Source organism: Ceratotherium simum, chromosome 4, assembly GCF_057802395.1.
Source record: "Ceratotherium simum simum isolate JZ-2026a chromosome 4, ASM5780239v1, whole genome shotgun sequence".
In the NCBI taxonomy this organism is placed as follows: domain Eukaryota; kingdom Metazoa; phylum Chordata; class Mammalia; order Perissodactyla; family Rhinocerotidae; genus Ceratotherium; species Ceratotherium simum.
Genome location: NC_141903.1, coordinates 42,247,842 through 42,268,451, shown reverse-complemented (window position 1 = coordinate 42,268,451; position 20,610 = coordinate 42,247,842). Strand labels below are relative to the sequence as shown.

General features: G+C 43.7%; 1 protein-coding gene across 1 annotated transcript; it reads left to right on the top strand.

The window, feature by feature from the left end:
- The first annotated feature begins 16,426 nt into the window (after window positions 1-16,426).
- Window positions 16,427-19,916, top strand: SOWAHA (sosondowah ankyrin repeat domain family member A). The gene has a single exon (XM_004443972.3). It carries the CDS (start codon window positions 16,770-16,772, stop codon window positions 18,417-18,419), a length of 1,650 nt encoding a protein of 549 aa, XP_004444029.3. The 5' UTR covers window positions 16,427-16,769; the 3' UTR covers window positions 18,420-19,916.
- The last annotated feature ends 694 nt before the right edge of the window (window positions 19,917-20,610 follow it).

Below are 20,610 nucleotides of genomic sequence, written 5' to 3'. Positions count from 1 at the left end.
TCCTTCCATTTCCTGTCCTACCTCTTGAAAGAGCAGTCCCTACTTGATGCCAGCTCAAGACAAGGTTGACATAAGGGAAGCCATGTTGTAGAAAAGAAACCCTATTGTAACTTTGAATGACCTCTGCCTAACTAACCCAGCTGGGTATGCACCCTCCAGGAGATCTAATTCCTCTGCAGATTTTATGACCCCTGCTTGTGCATGTGCCTCCTAGCTGCGATAAGATGATAATTTTGTTCTTTTGAGTTCCTTAGGAATGTGATGACCCCTGAACAGAGAGTCTATGCTGATAGCCATGATCAATGAAAACTGAAAGATCTGGTGTGGCGACTCCCAGTCTGTAACACCAGAGGGTCAACATTCCTAACCCCCTCCCCTATAACCCACTAGCCTATATAACTGCTGTAAGATTTTGTGCCCCCTTAAGATGGTTCTTTCAGACATTAGTCTGCCATCTTCCCTCTTGCTAGCAGGCTGTAATAAAATGCCCTTTCTCTGCCATCATCTTGCCTCTTGATGATTGGCTTTTGTCTCTCGGCGAGCAGATTGGTGCCCTTTTTGCGGCAACACACTTTTCAACTCACTCAGGGGTCATGTGTCTTTTGTCAATCTGTGTTTTGTCTCCATAACTCCAAGGAAACTGTTCTTATTGATGCCACCAATGACCTCTTAATGGCCAAACCCGGTGGCTTCTTTTCAATTCTGATCCTACTCTGCCCACACTGCACTAGGCTACTGTTACTTTCTCTGTAATATTGTATATACTCATTGAGAAAAAGAGCCAAATATATTGGAAGTACATAAAAAGGAAAGAGTGGGAAACCACTGCCCCAGCCTCCCGCTCTACTCCCTGCGCTGACACATGTCTTTCCAGATATTTGTCCAGGCATAAACAAAACTAGAATTCATGCACATTGAGAGTTTGGATTTTTTTAAAAAAACAAACAAACATGAGAAACTATACATCTCATTCTACAAGCGCCATCCAGCACCTGATTTCCCACCGTGAGCTTGACTCTAGTCCCCCACCTTGTGAGGAGTATTTTTGCCCCTTTGCACTTCGCAACAGCCCAATTCCTGGATATCTCCATTGCATCTGGACCGCAGACCCATCAGGCCTGTGGCTGGAGTCTCTGGGTTTACATTCTCTTTCTGGTCTGCGGAATTGTCTATCTTGTTTGAGTGCACCTCCAACTTCTGAATTTTCTCCTTCTATGCTTTATCTATCATCGCCTTGGGGCTTCAAATCATGAACTTTCAGTGCCAATTCTCTTGCTCAGTGAGTGATTCTGTTGGAGCACAAGTTACATCCTGTCACTACCATGCTCATAAACCTGCAATATCTCCCTCCTTCTTCAGAGTAAAAGCCTCAGTCCTTACCACGGCCTGCAAGGTTGTACATGATATGAGCCCCTGTTACTTCTCTGACATCTTCTCTTGCACTCTCTGCTCCAGCCACCCTGGACTCCTTGCCACCCCTGGAGGACTCCTAACCTGTTCCTTTCCCTACCTGGCGTGCTCCTTCCCAAGATATCCACATGGCTCGCTTCCTCACTCTTTGAATCTTTTCTCAAAAGTCACCTTCTCAGTGAGCTCTTCCCTGGCCACCCTACAGGAAATCACAAACTTCCCTACATTTCCCATCCCCCTTCCCTGCTTTATTTATTCTCTTTAGCACTGGGCACCTTCTAACATACTGTGTATTCCATTTTTCTTATTTGTCATCTGTCTGCCCCACTATATTGTGAGCTCCATGAGGACAAGGATTTTTGGCTATTTTGCTCACTGATAAATTCTCAGTGCCCGGACAATTAGTAGGTCCTCAATAAATATTAGTTGAATGAATAAAGTTCCTGGGTTCATTTAGCAAATATCATGCATGCGCTTCGCTCCTTGTAAGTACATTCAGCTCTTCGTTCATGTTCCAAGGGGATGGCCATGCCACAATTTAGCCATTTGCCTATGTCTTTATTTCTTGAAACTCTTTCCTCCCTTGGCTTTTCTGACTCTGTTCCTGCCTCTCTGTCCATTCTTTGCTCTTACCCTCCATGGGTTGTTCCTTCACCTGCCTCTTCAGGACTGAGATTGCCCAGGATTCTACCTGCTCCTTCCTGCTCTTCTACAACCTCTGCTAGATGGGCTCACACACACCCTCATGTCTTCCGTCCTCTAGAAGCTCATGACTCTCATAGCTCTATCCCAGATGTCTCTCTTGAGCTCCATTTGCAGTAGCTGCAAATCTCCATTTGCAGCTACTTCCCAGGTGACCCACAAACACCTCTTAACTTAAAAACTTGTCCAAACTCAACTTGCACCTTCCCCTTCTTTTAACTTCCTATCTCAGCAAACAGCAATGCTGTTTTCCTCTTCTTACAAGATGGAAACTGTGAAATCATCCTTGAACACTCATTTTCCCTCATCTCTAGATGGAGGGTCACCAAATCCTGACTTAGTCCTCAGAAACACCTCCTCAAGAAGGCTCTCTACTCTCCTGCCTCTGCCCTAGTCCAGGGCTTTTCATCTCCTGTGGATTCTAGCAATAACTTCTTCATTGGTCTCCCTGACACGGCTCTCTCCAGCTCATCACCCACATTGCCACCAGATAGCTTCCTAGAACCCACGTTGGCCACGCGTTGACTCCTGGCTGCCCACAGAGAACTTCTCTGAAGCTGGAGTATAACCCTGAACAAGGCAGATGAGATCCTGCCTTCAAGGGGCTCAGGGTCTGAAGACAGGCACTGAACAAGTAATGACAGTGGATGGAGACGTGTGGTGATGGGGAAAGTATAGATTATGAAGGGAGCACAAATAAGGGGGGACCGGACCTAGAGGAGGATCAGAGGACACCACCTTGAGGAAGCGACACAGACTTGAAGACGAGCGGGAGTTAACCAGGCACAAAGTCTGTGTGGGGTGGAGGTAGGGAAGCAGAAATATTCCAAGACAAAGGAACAGAATTTAGAGAAAGCGAGACCCGTTCCAGGACCTCAGAAGAGTCACTGGAAGAGTGGTGAGGGACAAGGCTGAGAGTCCCCATTCATGTTTAGCTCCTCTCTTTCCAAGATCCCATTACAATAATTGTAAGGAAATTTTTTAAGTATATTCTTTTCTGCTCCAGTACAGAAAAGAAAAGAAAGAGATATCTGCAGATAAAGGACTTCAACAAATTTCTGGAAGGCAGAAAGTGGAAGGATAAGTGTTCAGGGATGAAGCTGAGTGGGTGAAGCCCAGAGCTCTCACAGAGGGGGCTGCACCCACTGTTCACACCCCGCTCCCAGGCTCTGAACTCCGAGAGCACAGACATCGAGGAGGACAGGCATCTGAAGAGGAGCTAAAAGCCAGAAGCTAATTTGCCACTGGTATGTTGAATATTTCTCCCCATCCACCTTCCCAAGCAAGTGTGGATCAGGGTTAATTTAAAAAGACCCACATGTAGACATGACATAGTGAAATTTCAGAATTGTAAGGATAAAGAAAAGATCCTAAAAACTCCCTTAAAAAAAAAGAAGTGGCCACATACAAGAAAAATGTCAGAATGGCATTAGACTTCTCATTAGCTACATTGGTTGCTCAGAAGAAAACGGAGCAATATCTTCAAAGTTTTCAGGGAAAACTATTTTTAACCCAGAATTCCATACCAAGCCAAGCTGTCAATTCAGCATAAAGGAGAATGAAGAAATGTATGGACATTTTAAAAGGTGCAAAGCTTACCTCATGTAGGGTGTGGGAGAAAGGAGATATAAGATCCATGAGATTAAGTAAAAATCTTCAGTCTTCAATTTGATTTAGAAGTTTTAGTATGAATTAATGATGTATTTTCTCTTTAAAAAAATGCATTTCCAGCTCTGTCTACCAAAAAAGTCTAGAAAAAAGACCAACCCAGTAACAATGAGAAATAGTTTATTCCTTACACAAAAATTAACTCAAAATGGATTAAAGACTTGAATGTAAGACCTGAAACCATAAAACTCCTAGAAGAAAACATAGGCAGTATGTTCTTTGACATCAGTCTTAACAGTATCTTTTTGACTATGTCTCCTCAGGCAGGGGAAACAAAAGAAAAAATAAACAAATGGGACTACATCAAACTAAAAAGCTTCTGCATAGCAAAGGAAACCATCAACAAAATGAAAAGACAACCCGCTGATTGGGAGAAAATATTTGCAAATCATATATCAGGTAAGGGGTTAATATTCCAAAATATATAAAGAACTCATACAACTCAACAACAACAACAAAACAACCTGATTGAAAAAATAGGCAGAGGATCTGAATAGACACTTTTCCAAAGAAGATATACAGATAGTAAACAAGCACGTGAAAAGACGTTCAACATCACTAAATATTAGGGAAATGCAAATCAAAACCACAAGATATCACCTCACGCCCATCAGAATGGCTATTATCAAAAAGACATGAAATAACAAGTATTGCAGAGGATGTGAAGAAAAGGGAACACTCATACACTGCTGGTGGGAATGTAAACTGGTGCAGCCACTATGGAAAACAGAAATTTCTCAAAAAATTAAAAATAGAACTACCATATGATCCTGCTATTCCACTTCTGGGTATTTATCCAAAAACATGACAACACTAATTTGAAAAGATATTTGCACCCCTATGTTCATTGCAGCATTAATCACAATAGCCAAGACTAGGAAACAATCTAAGTGCCCACCAATGGATAAATGGATAAGGAAGATGTGGTATATATACACAATGGAACACTACTCAGCCACAAAAAAGATGAAATCTTGACATTTGTGACAACGTGGATGGACCTTGAGGGTATTATACTAAGCAAAGTAAGTCAGAGAGACAAAGACAAATACCATACGATTTCACTCATATGTAAAAGATAAACAACAAACACATAGATACAGAAAACAGATTGGTGGTTACCAGAGGGGAAGAAGGTGGGGGGAGGGCGAAAGAAGTAAAGGAGCACATTTGTAAAGTGACAGATGGCAAATAGACTTCTGGTGGAGAACACGATGTAATTTATTCAGAAGGCGAAATATAATGATGTATACCTGAAATTTATACAATGTTATAAATCAATCTTACCTCAATAAAAAAAATAAATAAAAAATAGTTTATTCCAGGTCTAGGATAGGAAATATACAAGATGAAAGTGGGACATCTTAGCATTTCAGATACCAAGGAAGAGTGAAGGCAAGAGGCTCAGGAGCCAACTGAATGAAGTTTCCACTGGCAAAAGAAGGGATGAGGTGAGTGTCATTAAGGATGATAACTGTAATTAATTGAAACACATCAAATATGTTTAAATTTATGAGTAAATTTTTAAAACCTCACAGGTTGTCTTTGGAAGATGCTAGGGACTCATTATTCTGAAAAATGGTAAAAGAAAGGGAATTTATCTGACCATTCCCTTAGGAACCTCAGAGTAACTAAATAGTAAAAGGGAACTTTCTCTCTAATATAGAAGTCTTCCAGCTAATACGTGAAGGAGTGACAGAATATCACCATGTTTTAATCCCCAGTGATATAATGGACCTAGGCAAGGATCACCAGCTTCTGATCACATCATCAAAGAGAGACAAGTAGACACGATGTGGCTCCTTTTGGATGCACACAATACCACCTATGAAGGTGCCCCCAAAATAATCACACTGGAATCTGATCAAGACTCTTGATTTAATTACTAATTCACAGGAAGTACAGGAGAAAAAGGACTATGGCAGATGTTACAACAGGAATGCAATCAGCAAAATCGAGATTTTGGGAAACTTTGCAAGAAAAACAAAACCAAAAATCAAAAAAAACAGTTCTTTTCCAACAAATAAATTGTAAGGGAAAAAAGAGATAGGGGAACCATAGACTAAAAGAGACTCAAGAGACATATTAAACAACTGTAATTGGACCCGATTCAAACAAGCAAACATTGATATACATCAGGGAAATGTGAATACTGACTGGTTATTTGATGATACTAAGAAATTATATTTAATTTTTAGGTGTGTAAATGGTATAGTGATTATGTTTTTTAAAAGAGCCCTTACCTTTTCGAGATACATACTTAAATATTTACTGGTGATATGATATCTGGAAGTTGCTTCAAAATAATCTGGGAGTGGTGAGAAGTGGCTGGGAGTATAGGTGAAATAAGGCTGGCCATGAGTTGATAATTATTGGGGCTAGTTGATGGGTATATGAGAGTTCATTATGTTATCTTCTTTCCTTCTGTATGTGTTTGAAGTTTTCCATAACAAAAAGGTAACAAATAAAAAATTACCCCCTAAGCATCTTTTCTTAGGAAGTTACTTGATAGCATGATTCAGCAGTTACCAAAAGAAAAAGATATTGTATTTAGGAACTGTGCATTCAGTCTAGGACAGCAGTTAAGGGAAGTCCCCAGGATGAGAGCTGAGAGCTGAGCAGCAAGCCTGGACAGCCACCAGGCCAGACTGACCAGAAGGCTCTCGGAGAGTGGTGAGGGATTGCAGGCAGGGATTCAGTCGAATAGATAGTATGACTGATGGCTTGGGAAACTCACAAAATGCAAAAAGAAAGAAAAGAAGAAAGGGAATTACACTTACCCTCCCAGAAAAACAAAAAATTAGACAAGAAAGGCAGGAGTCAAGTATGAACCAAACTGAAACACAGCACAGAAGGGAGCTGCAGAATTTTTTTTGGGGGGGAGTTAATATCCAAAATATATAAAGAACTCATACATCTCAACAACAAAAAAACTAACAACCCAATTTAAAAATGGGCAAAAGACCTGAACAGACATTTCTCCGAAGAAGATATATAGATGGCCAACAGGTGCATGAAAATATGTTCAACATCATTAACTATCAGGGAAATGCAAATCAAAACTACAATGAGATATCACCTCACACCCATCAGAATGGCTATAATTAACAACACAGGAAACAACAAGTGTTGGAGAGGATGTGGAGAGAAGGGAACTCTCATACACTGCTGGTGGGAGTGCAAACTGGTGCAGCCACTGTGGAAAACAGTATGGAGATTCCTCAAAAAATTAAGACTAGAACTACCATACGATCCAGCTATTCCACTGCTGGGAATTTATCCAAAGAACACGAAAACATGAATGCGTCAAGACACATGCACCTCTGTGTTCATTGCAGCGTTATTCACAATAGCCAAGACTTGGAAGCAACCTAAGTGCCCATCAAGGGACGAATGGATAAAGAAGCTGTGGTATATATACACAATGGAATACTACTCACCCATAAGAAACGATGACAGCCAGCCATTTGTGACAACATGGATGGACATTGAGGGTATTATGCAAAGTGAAATAAGTCAGAGGGAAAAGGTCAAATACTGTATGGTCTCACTCATAAGTAGAAGATAAAAACAACAAAAAACAAACACATAGAGACAGAGATTGGATTGGTGGTTACCAGAGGGGAAGGAGAGAGGGAGGAGGGCAAAAGGGGTGATTAGGCACATGTGTGTGGTGAAGGATTATAATTAGTCTTTGAGTGGTGAACATGATGTAATCTAAACAGAAACAGAAGTATAATGATGTACACCTGAAATTTTTACAATGTTATAAACCAATGTTACCACAAAAAAAAATTTTTTTTTTGCTTTTCATATCAACTTGGAAAGAATTTATGGAAGAGTTCACTGTGGTGAAATGGAATATAAATGTCACCAAATTGCATAATGTACAAAGCAAGGAATGGTTGGGTTGTGGAAGGGGGATGGTAGGCTGGGAGCTCTAATGTTCCCATCTTACAAAGTGGTAAGTTAGTGGTAAGTCTGTTCAAGATTGATGAAGCAAGAAATTAAGGTTTAAGTATATTTTTTGAAGTTTCAGAACAGACCTGAGAAGAAACTAGGAATAGTCTGGTGATGGAGAAGAGAGACAAAAGGTATCAGAAGTCACAACTAAACCCTTATTTACTGTACTAGGATATTCAAGATTTTAAATCAAGAAACTTCAGTAGAAGCATAATATTTGGGGATATGGAGGTAACCACCAGAAGTACCAAAGCTCAGAATTGGCCAAAAGAGTTTCTGTAGGGAGAAAGCCTGAGGACGAGGAACGCTATGTCAGAGCACTACTGCTGTCCGTTATAAGCTCATGTGCGTGTACTGCTTTGATCAGAAGCTGTATCATAGAGGGTCTTGTGAGCCTCTTAGAATAGAGTTTTACACAGACAGCCAAGTGATCTGATGAGATGTGTGTTCTAAATGTACCACTCTGACCTACATGTAAAGAATGGAGTGGAGGCAAGGCACATGGGAGCAAGGAGACTTGGTGCGAGGAGGTGGGGGCAGGGTGGGGCAGGAGGACCATTGCAGATGCCAGGCCGGAGATGATGATGGCCTGACACAGGGGTAGAAAGAGCTGGATGGATTCAAGAGGTACTTAAGAGGGTGAGGAAGAATCATACCCCATGCCCAGGTATCTGCCAGCCAGGTGGGTGGTGGTCCCTTTTATGAGCTGGAGAACCTTGTGGGGAGGGACAGAAGGGTTCAGGAAGAAGATAACCAGTTCAGTTTAGACACATTCAGTTTGAGTTATCGAGGATGTGTGAGGCCCTTAATAGTCTGGCACCAACCACCCTCTACAACCTGTTTCTGCGCTCACTCACCTCCCCACCATCCTCACCCCTGAGCTTCTCGCTGTTCCACAAACATATTATTGGCTTTGTTTATGCTGATGCCTCTGCTGAGAATGCTTTCCTTTCCCTTTTCAGCCTGCAGAGTTCCTCGTCATTACTTGGCTCAAATATCTTGTCTTCTCAGAAAGCTTTCAGATTCTCCCAAGGAGAAGTGCTCCTTCCTCTGGGTGCCCCAGCACACTAACAGATTTCTGTCTAGCCCTGAGCACATCCTCCCATAGACCTCTGTTTATATGTCTAGCTTCCCCACCAGGCGACTGTTTTATAGAGGACAGGAACTGTCACTTATTATCCTTCATACTAGAAGTATGAAGATATTTCCTCTTGTTTGTCAACTCTCTCAGCTTGGCAATGACTACCTAGAATGCCATGTTGCAGATGATTCCGGAGGGATGCAGGCAGTGCAAGGTGGTGGTGGGGTTCTGGGAAAATGAAAGTCTGCCGTGGGTAAAGGAGGAGACAGGGACTAGGAGTTCAGCAAATGAACTAACAAGAAACACCTCTCCCAAGCAGAGTAAAAATACTCTGCTGGCCTGTCATTTCATCACATAAAATACCTCATAGAATGAGGAGCCTGCCTCAGGGTCTGGATAGCTTTATACTGTTGGGGAATTTTTGCTCCCAAAATTTGATCTACCCATCAGGACTCTCCAACATGCAGCCACACCGTGGGTTTGAGTTGAGACATGCCTGGGCCAGATCTCTTCACAGCCCTGGGTCATCTGAGGCCTAAGGACCTAAGGAAAGCCATTTCAGGACAGAATCTTCCAGTCCAGCAAGATTTGGATAAATTCCTCATTTCCTCCTAAACTTCTGTATTAGTTTCCTATAGCTGCCATAAGAAATTACCACAAATTGGGTAGATTAAAACAACAGAAATTTGTTCTTTCACAGTTCTGGAGATCAGAAGTCCAAAATCAAGGTGTCAGCAGGCTGCCCTCCTCTGAAGTCTCCAGGGAAGATTCCTTCCTTGCCTCTTCCAGCTGCTGGTGGCTACAAGCGTTCCTTTGCTTCCTTGGCTGCATCGCTCCCATCTCTGCCTCTGTCTTTACACGGCCTTCTCCTCTTCTGTGTGTTATCTTCTTCTTTCTCTTATAAGGACACTTGTCATTGGATTTAGCACCCACCTGGATAATCCAAGATGTTCTCATCTTGAGATGCTTAATTTAATTACGTCAGTAAAGATCTTTTTTCCAAATAAGGTCACATTGACAGGTTCTGGGATATAGACATATCTTTTTGGGAGACACTATTCAACCCACTACACCTTCTGAATGGAAAATGACAAATAAGACATAGCATTTGTTAACTTTGAGACATAAACAATTTCTCTTAATTGAGACAAAAAATGTTCTTTAAAAATTTAGACTGAATAGTGAAAAACTACCACAAAGAAGCAGTAGCAAAAGAATCTAATCCTAACCAACCACATTAACATGATTGTTTTTGTCTTTGCTGTCACAGCCACACAGAAGGCTCTGTGCAGACTGTGGTCTTATTGTCTCTCTCCTGGAAAGTTTCTAAGGCCCAGTATGTTGAGCTCTGAGAACATTAGAACATTGTGACATTTTGCCAAATTTTTCCAGTAAAAAAGAAAGGATTATTTTGCCCAGGAAATTCTACCATCATGGCTAAAGAAAAGAAAGATTGGAGAAGGAAGAAGAGAGGAAGGAACACGGGGCCGTGCATGAAGAGCCAAGCTGTAGCCTCTAGCCTCTTCCCGCTGAGAGAGAAACCCTCGATTGTTTGTGTTTGAGACTGGATGGGGAAGCAGAGCCTCTCCGCTTGCCGAGCGCCCCAAGCACCTCCGTATTTTTGTCCCTTGCTCTTGCTTGGGTCATTCTATCTGGAATTGAAGTCCTGTAGGGTTAGTGTAGAGGTTTGTGTTACTAACTATGCTATGCTCACCTCCATTGAATCAACATCTGAGAAGGTAACCAGAAGTTTACATTCAGAAAAGTCCAGAAAAAAGCAGCCCTCTCCATGGCCCCACTCCTAGCTTCTGAAATTATGGAACTCTTGAACCACGTTAACCTATTGTAACATACCCAAGTAGTTTACTGACTCTCACCCTAAGGTGAGAGTCAAGTATGTAGACAGTAAACTGACACCATTTTGAAAAGGAATAATCAAAGTGATGAGTCAAAACCATGTGACAAATTGTTAGTTTTATCATTATCAATAGTTATTGAACATATTGAATAACTATTGAATAGTTATTGATGACAGTGTCTTCTGACCCCATTCTGAAAAAGAAAAATCAAATCAAAGTCACTATTATGTGACAAATTGTTGCCATTTCATCATTATCAATATTTATTGAACATTTAAAGTTATATCCCAATTGATGAAGACACAGCATCTTGCTCGTGGGAGCTTGAGCCATCTTGGGAATAGGTAGCTGAAAAGAGACCTATATCATCCTTGTTTTCATTTAGCATTGCTAGTATTTCATGCTTACTCAGGTAGGTAAAACCAGGACTGTTAATGACTTCTTCCCTAGACCACACAGTCTCAGAGGCAGAGTTCATCTCCCTGTTTCTTGCTCATTGTTCAGTGTCACAAATTATTACTCTGAGGGCTGTTAATAAACTGCTTGATATTTACTTAGCTGACAGTCTCAAAGTGGCAAACAAGAAGATCTTCTGAGGACTCAGAAGGAGCCCTTTGGCTGCCTGCCCACCTTGCCTCCCACCTCATTCCGCTCCCACAACTGCACAGACCTCAGCTTGACTCCTCCCCCAACGCATTCCCTCTAGAAGGGAGGGTCTCAATCAACATATAACTTTCAGTCTTTTAGTATAACTAACTTTAATTTATTTTATTTTGAGCTCTTTGTTAACGAGCTCTTAGAACCACTGAATAGGAAGCTGGATAAGTGGATGTCTAAAGATTCTTTCTACCCTTACCCATGTTGCTAAATGGAAGGAAGGTTAAACACGGTATACTAGTATAACAAGAGTTTAGGTAAGAGTTGAGCTATTACTACCTATCCATCTTTAAACCCAGATGCTGTTGGTGGATTTCACATTTCCAAATATTTGATGCTGTCATCTCCAAGCCCATCTGAATGGGTATTCCATAATGGAAAGGAAGTCTGGCCTCTGAGCTGCTGATTCATCCACCTTGACCCAAGCAGGGACTCCACTTTACAATTAAGGAAATGGTTAAAATAGCACTTTGCAGGCTTCTCAAACTAAGCTCTCCTAATTTAGACATTGACTCATGTGAAAGGAAAATGGAGCCCAAAAATGTCCCTCTGGGGGAGAGGGGGAGAATCTTCTAATCCAAAACTCATCTATGAGGATAAAACAGGCCAAGAAGGGATGACTGAAGGTAGCAAGGGGCAATACTTGCTCGTGATTCCCCTAGCCAGGACACAGCTTTCTACGTCTCCGTGGACCGGCCTACTGGTTCCCTACCAAGCAGCCAACCACGTCTGGGGAATCAGATAAGTGGCCTGAAAAAGGTCACAGATACAAAAACTCAGTTTACAACAGAGGCAAAGGATCTGACATTTGTCATTACGATTTGGAAGTAAAGAAAGTCTCTTTGACCTCAGAGAGGACTGGGCTTAACAAGCGGCGGGCATAAGAAAGAAGAGGCCCTTCTTGCTTTCCCTGGGCTGGTAAGCAAGAACAAAACATGATTTGTCCCGGAAGTTATGAATGCAAAAGCTCAATATCTGGGCAAAGTCCCTTTACAGCCTCTCTGGGCAGCCCATCCCCCTCATCTCCCTGGGACTCCCGCCTCTTGGGGCCCCAGACACTCCTCTTATTTACTGATGACGATGCATTGGTGAGACACCAGGGGACAGAGGAGGTAGACTGCGGTGGACTAAGCTTAACCGAAGGGGCCAATTAATGCCACCATGACAGGGACAAGACAGTCACAAACATAAAGCATCCACTATGGCTCTCTGTGGGGCCAAGGCTTGGGGTACTGTGGGTTGGAATAGGCAATGCAATATAACATAACATAACATAATATAATACGGATTATGGAGGGTTTTTAATTTTATATTTATTTAATAATGTGGCTTTAAAAAATACAAAAGGCCTTCTACCCTGACCTAGTCTGTATTTAAGATACTGAGATAGGAACAAATGGCCTTCCTATTGCTTTCTCCCATGTTCAAGACACATTATAGAATTTTACCCTTGCTAAAAATACACATTTTATATTCGATTTTCCTAATGCTTACGGGCAAACTGCTGGGTCGCTGAAAGAATTGATTCAATGGCCTCACTTGGCAGCAGGGCACCGAAATTTAAAAGCAGCCTGGGGAACTGGATGTCATTGGCATCTGTGCCCCAATATTTGCTCAAACTATAAACTAATCACTTAAAATATGAAAGCAGAGTATGTTCAGATGTAGAAGTATAAAGGTTTAAGCTAGATTTTTATTAGAGGAGTTTTTCCCTTTTTTATTAAACATTCAGAACATCAATTTTAAGTAATTGTGATCTAATTTTGCACTGTAAATGAGCACCAGATTTGGAATCAGACAGCCTGGGATTCGAGTTTGGGCTCAGCCAATTAACTGTGACCTTGGGCATGTTTTTTTGTATAGCTCAGAGCCTGAAGCTTGTTAAGCACTGTCAATAAACTTTGCTTGTACCAACGATTCCTTTTCAATCGGTATTTAATCCCTGTCTGTTCTTAGTGATCATAATCAGAAAGAGTCCAAACAACATAAATCAATAATGATCTTTGAAGCAGGAGTCTTCTCCTTGAAGAGATGAGACAGTAACAAAATTCCAAGTGGATTGAGGCTCCACCACCTATGAGATCATGGAAATGATTTTTCCAAGGGACCTAGCAACTTGTCCTGAAAAAGCAGAAAAAATATAAAAAGTAGCTATTGAAATGAAAATCCCAATGAAGGGAATGTGACTTTAAAAATGAAAACAGGTAATATAATGCAAGCTCTGCTTCTGAAACATCTTTGGCATCCATTCCTGTCTGTCTGCCCCCACCGCCCTCACTTGATGACCCTCACCGTCTCTCACAGAGACCCTGTATCACCTCCTCCAGGGTCCCCTCCTCCACCCATTCAGCACCTCAGCATTGGTTACAGCAGGGAATAAAGAAGCATGGGTTATGGGGCCAGCCCAGCAGCATACTGGTTAAGTTCCTGTGCTCCACTTCCATGGCCCAGGGTTCGTGGCCCGGATCCCAGGCACGGACCTACACCACTCATCAAGTTTTGCTGTGGTGGCAACCCACACATAAAACAGAGGAAAATTGGCACAGATGTTAGCTCAGGGCCAATATTCCTCACCAAAAAAAAACACAAAAAAACCACAAGGACTTCTTCCAAGGGCATTATCACTCTAACATAGATTGCTTAATACTATAGGGTAAATTGATCCTAAAAGTTCTCCTTTAAATAGGAGATATACCTTCTTATTTTGCATTTACATTCTTAAGCTAAAAGGATACAATATTTACAGTTAAAAACTAGTCATCTAAAAATGAAAGTATCATCAGAAAACAAAATTAAAAGACAAACGACAAACTGGGAAAATATTTATAACATATAATAAAGGGTTAATAACTACATATCAACAAGAAAATATTAATAAATGGGTAAAGGGGAAAAAAGCATATCGTAAAAGAACAAATCCAAATAGACAATAAATAAGAGGGAAAGAGTTTAACTTTATTAGTAATAAAATAAATGCAAATTAGAGTGAGATACAATTTTTTTTTTGCCTTTCCAATTAACAAAAGATACTACTCAATGCCTGTGAGGGAAAGACAAAGTACTTTCATAGGACTGTAACTTTTCTGGAAAACAATTTAGCAATAAGTTTCAGGAGTCAGAAATAATCAACTCCCTTTGACCTAGTAATTCTACTTGTAGGATTCTATCCTAAGGAATTATCCTAAGGAATTAATCAGAAATGCAGACAAAGTTTTATATATAAGCAGCACCATTCAAAAGAATTAAAAACTAGAAACAATATACACTATCAACTACAAGAAAACAAAGTGTAATACTATATTTATTTGATGCTATCATTAAAAATCATACATTTTTGGGGGCCACCTGGTGGTCTAACGGTTAAATTCACATGCTCTGCTTTCTAGGCAGGTTTGCAGGTTCAGATCCCGGGCGTGGACATACATACCGCTCATCCAGCCGTGCTGTGGTAGGGTCCCACGTACAAAGCAGAGGAAGATGGGCACAGATGTTAGCTCTGGGCTGATCTTCCTCAGCAAAAAGAGGAAGATTTGCAACAGAATCAAATTTTCCTCAGCAAAAAGAGGAATATTTGCAACAGATGTTAGCTCAGGGCTGATCTTCCTCACCAAAAAAAAAAAGAAAGAAAAAAATCATATATTTTTAAAGAATAGTTATTGTCATGGGGGAAATGTTCACAATACAAAGTGAGAGAAAAAAGAGGATTAAATCATATGCATTCTGGAAAGAAGGCTGAAGACAGAAATTACCTCCGGGGAATGGGGTTGGGGAAAGAGGGACCTTTCACATTTTACTGTTCTCTTTTTCTTTTCAAAGAGTAATAATAATAGTAGTGGCTATACTACTAATAATAATTTGAATGTTTACTGTGGGCCAAGCATTGTTCTAAGTGTTTTGTGTTCTCACTTAATCCTCACAACAACCTGATGAGATAAATACTATTATTAGCATCCCCCCTTTACAGATAGGAACACTGAGGCACAGAGAGGTCAAGCAAGTCGTCCAAGGTAGAGATAGGATTCAAGAGCTGGGAATTTTGACTTGAGTCTTGCTCTCTTTAACTATTATGATATGGTGCCTCTGGTTATACATTAGCAGTATTGTAACTGTAAATTAAGAAACTGATCCCACCTTTGCCCTGGCGGTGCCCTCAACTGAAAGAGCTTCTTCCTCCACCCAGCTACATAACTTCCCGATCTCTTCAAGTCCTTGCTTAATTGGGACCTTCACAGTGAGTCCTACTCTGAACACAGGGTTCAAAATTGCAACCTGCCCTCCTCTGTTTTATTCTGCTTTATTTTTTCCACAGTATTTATCTAGCATATTATACCGTTTTCAGATTCACCATATTCTGTTCCCCCCCGCCCCCCACCCCCCACCATGTGAGCTCGATTACCTCTGGGGTTTTTATTTGTCTTGCTAACTGATGTGCCACAGCCTGAAAAAAGGTCCTGGCACAAACTAGGTGCTCAACAAATATTTGTGGATTAAGTGAAGTTTTTAAAACAGAGCATGATTCCAATCTTGCTTTCTTATTTTAAAGCATAAACATGTATACACACGTGTATGGGGAGGAGAAGAAAAATATTTCAAAATATTAATGGTGATTTCAAGGGACATTTTTCCTTCTTTATGTTTTCCTGTGGTTTTATTCCCAAAATTCCATGTGGAAATGTATTATTTTATCATGAGACGTATTTTAAAACGTCTCTTCTAAACCTCGGGTAACATACATTGCCACGCACAGCGAACTGTCTCTGCTGCAAATTGCGTGAAGTGTTTTCCTGTATGAAACGCAATCAACAATTGGAGACATATTGATGGTCTTTAAATAAATTATTGCTTTTAAATAATTGCCCGGTATTTTGTGGTGGTTAAATATTTCTCAAAGAAATAAAAATCCTTGCCTTGTGGGTCGACAGCGGCATCCCAGGGGAACACACCCACCTAGCAACCTGTAGCCGAGCTGAAGCGTGGCACTGCGCCTTTAATTCCCGCATTAGGGAGGGGTGGAGAATTTCCACTGCCTCACTCCCTCCGCGGCGCTGGTGGCAGCTGTCACCTGTAAGGCGAGCACCGCGCGCGGAGGATGGAGCCCGGCGCCCATTGGACAGACTATAAAGGCAGAAACCTACCCCTGAGACTGGGGGCCCGGCGGGCCGGCGGCGGGGGGTGTACGCCGCGGCCCCCAGCGCCTTGCTCCCGGAGACACCTCGGCCCTGCGGCGCGGGCGTGACCGAGGTCCAGCTTCGGGGACACGCCCGTCAGGCCTCGGTGAAAACGATCAGGTGAGCCTGACCGAGGCGGACGTGACTCCTGGAACCACCGCCTCGGGCGCGTCCCGGCGGGTGCCGCGACGTCCACCTGCCCCAGCAGCCGGAAACCGGCGGGAGGGGGCGGCTCCCGCTCCCCTGCGCGGGGAGCTGACCATGGCGCTGGCCGCCGCCGCGGCTGCTGCGGCCGCCGGGGTGAGCCAGGCGGCCGTACTGGGCTTCCTGCAGGAGCACGGCGGAAAGGTGCGCAACTCGGAGCTGGTGAGCCGCTTCAAGCCGCTGCTGGATGCGGGCGACCCGCGCGGCCGCGCTGCCCGCAGGGACCGCTTCAAGCAGTTCGTCAATGACGTGGCCGTGGTGAAGGAGTTCGACGGCGTCAAGTTCGTCGTGCTGAGGAAGAAGCCGCGGGCCCGGGAGGATCCAGAGCCCCTGCCCTCTTGCGTGCCGCCCAGCACCCCCGGGGCACCAGCCCCGCCGTCGAACATCACTTCTGTCTCACAAGGGGAAACCGCTGCCTCGGGGGTTCCATCCTCGGCCTCGGCGCAGCGGTGGGTGGAACCACTTGACGACCTGGCCCCGCCATCAGAGCCACAGGACACCCCCGGGGCTCCGGCCTCGGAGCCCAATCAGCCAACTGGGGAGCTGTTGTTAGGCCCGGTCCAGGTGTCAGAGGGGCCCTCCCACCCCGGGATTCCAGCCATTGAGCTAGACCAGCCCTCCGACGGACTCTCTGCAGACGTCGCCCCGCCGTCTAGCGCACCATCAGAGGCGGCCTTACCCCACGCCGAAGCGCCAGACCTGGAACCTGGGCCTGGGGCAACGAAAGGGCCGCCACCGCGCGCGCCGCCGCAGAAGCCCTGCATGCTGCCGGTGCGCTGCGTCCCGGGCCCCGCTGCGCTCCGGGTCCGGGCGGAGGAGCAGGGCCTGCGCCGGCAGCTGTCGGAGGAGCCGAGCCCGCGGAGCTCCCCACTGCTGCTACGGCGGCTCTCGGTAGAGGAGACCGGCCTGGGCCTCAGCCTGGGCCCGGGTCGCTCCCCGCACCTGAGGCGCCTGTCGCGCGCCGGCCCACGCCTGCTGAGCCCGGACACTGAGGAGGTGCCCGCCGCGCCGCCGCCGTCCGCCGTGCCCCTGGAGCCGGCCGAGCACGAGTGGCTAGTGCGGGCGGCCGGTGGCCGCTGGACCCACCAGCTGCACGGACTGCTGCTGCGGGACAGCGGCCTGGCGGCCAAGCGCGACTTCATGTCTGGCTTCACGGCCCTGCATTGGGCCGCCAAGAGTGGCGACCGCGAGATGGCGCTGCAGCTAGTGGAGGTCGCGCGGCGTGGGGGCGCGCCCGTCGACGTGAACGCGCGCTCGCATGGCGGCTACACGCCGCTGCACCTGGCCGCTCTGCACGGCCACGAGGATGCCGCCGTGCTGCTGGTGGTGCGCCTGGGTGCGCAGGTGCACGTGCGTGACCACAGCGGGCGGCGCGCCTACCAGTACCTGCGGCCCGGCGCCTCATATGCGCTGCGCCGTCTACTCGGCGACCCCGGCCTGCGAGGCTCTACTGAGCCCGATGCGACCGGCGGTGGTAGTGGCAGTCTGGCTGCTCGGCGCCCAGTGCAGGTGGCCGCCAGCATCCTCAGTTCTACCACCAGCACGTTTCTGGGCGTCCTGGCCGACGACCTGATGCTCCAGGACGTGGCTCGCAGCTTGAGGAAGTCAGGCTCCATCAGCAAGATCTTGGGTGCCTCGCCCATGGCTCCTCGTAAAAAGACAAAGACCCGCGGTGGCTTGCCGGCCTTTTCAGAAATCTCTCGTTGACCCACTCCGGGGCCCTTCGCTGGTCTAGCGCCCAGCCTGGCCCCCACAACCTGACGGTCCCTGAGGCTACAGCGTGGTTGATCTAACCGGGCCTGCCCATCACAGTCTAAGCCTGCCCAAGATGGCGGCCCAACACCTGCGACTCCATCCTGTTTCCAGCTTTGTCCACTGCAGCTTGTTTTACCCAGGTGGGCCTCCGCCTCCAGCTTCTGTCCGAAGCTTGACCCATCTCCAGAGACGGGATTCAAGATCCCAGTGAGAGCCTCATATGAAGAACTCCAGAAGTCAGGCTTGAACTTTGGAGGAAACTTGAAATTTAAGATCACAGATTAAGGGGCAGCAGCTGGTCTGGCCCCTGAGTGAGTTAATCCAATGCTTCTGCATCTGTACACTCCCAAGCCAGAACTAGAGCAAGGGTCTCTTTAAACGTTGTGTGATGTTGGGTTGTTTGTCAGGTTTAAGATATGTAGTGATTTTGTAACTTGATGCTTTTATCCTGTTTTTAAATTGAAATGAGGTAAAACAACTTTCATAATAACCTTTTGAAATTATATTTTTCCATTTTTAGGCAAAATGCTCAGACATTTTCAATCTTTTGCTAAATATTTTGAAATTCTATTTAAAAAAAAAAAATAGATGCTCAAGATCTAAAGGAAATTAGTCCCAACCAACAAAACCCTTAAACATTTATCTACCTCATTTTAGGCAATCAAGATTCTAGAGTCTTGAACACAGAATAATCATTGTGACCATTGTGAATGTAATTAATTCAGTTGTACTGTGAAAGCTAAATAATATTAGGAAACAAGTGCAACTTGCGAGTATAGGTGATTTAACAGGAGAAAAGAGACATTTTGGCAAATACTTTTAATTTGTGGTTGTCTTTATGGTGAAATATAAACATGTCTTTGGCACTGACCGTGGCTATTTTAATTTTGCATGAATATTTAATTATTTTAAGTGTGATTTATTTGTGAATTGCACCACTGTGCCATGTTTCTGAACCGGTGGTTTTCAATCCAGCTGAGCCTTTCGGTGCAGTAAGTGAATATTTAAAGAAAAAAAAAGTCATAGCATTACACCAGAAAAATAACTGGTAAATAGTAATGGATGCAATTAAGAAGCAACTATATTATGTGAAATATTATATGAAAGTTCTCTACAAACAAAAAGTACGTGATATCCATTTTTGAAAGCCATCTGAAGGCAGACAACTTACACAAAATAGCAAATGCAGAATCTCTTTGCTCAGTGATCTTGGAGGACTGGCTTAACTTCTCTGGACCTTTGCTTCTGTCTGTAATAGAGCAGGTTTGTAGATATTGCCAAGATTTCCCAGGTTCAACACAGTGTAGTAATTATAATGGCTCTTCCTCTGTTTTAAAGATATGGAATCTATTTGCTCAACCAACCCTTTTTTGTATCATATTGTGATAATGCTCTGCTTTTGCAAATTGTGTTTGCATGTCATTAGTTACATCAAATAGTTTTTGTGGCACAGGATATATATATATATATATATATATATATATATATATATATATATATATATATATATATATATATATATATATATATATATATCAGTGAGGCTTTGGAAATTATTTAAGTTAGTCCTTCATGGAATGTTTTGATTTAAGCAATGAAATAAACAGTCTCCCATTTTGTTCCTGCTTGTGTGATGATGTACTTCCTTTAAACATTCTACAGCTCTTGCTACTGTCTTTTTCTTTTCATCTACTTAATTTCTTCCTTTTCTCTTCATCCTTCTTCAGCTTCTTTCAAGCATTCTATTATTGAAAGAGTTTGGATTGCTCTGCAAAATAAAGGAGTCAACCACACACGGATATGGGAGCCAGAAACTGTAGGTAAATGTAGGCCCTGATCTGACCTTTCCCACATTCCTTGCCTGGAACTCTAGCTAAGCTGCATAAATTACTTTAAAATGCAAATTAAATCTTCTGCCTCTGTAGAAAAATTGGGGGAGGCAATAATTATAGCAATCTGAGTAGCTGAAGGTCTAGAAGACAGAATCAAATATTAGAGATTTTCCATGGTAAAAGAGAGGCTTGACTGAGACAGTTAGGTAACAAAGGTCACAAACACAGGCATGAGGTGCCTTGAGAAAGACAAAATCTAAACCAACAAAGTAGTAATAACAATAACTCATGTTTAGGGCACACTTAAGTCA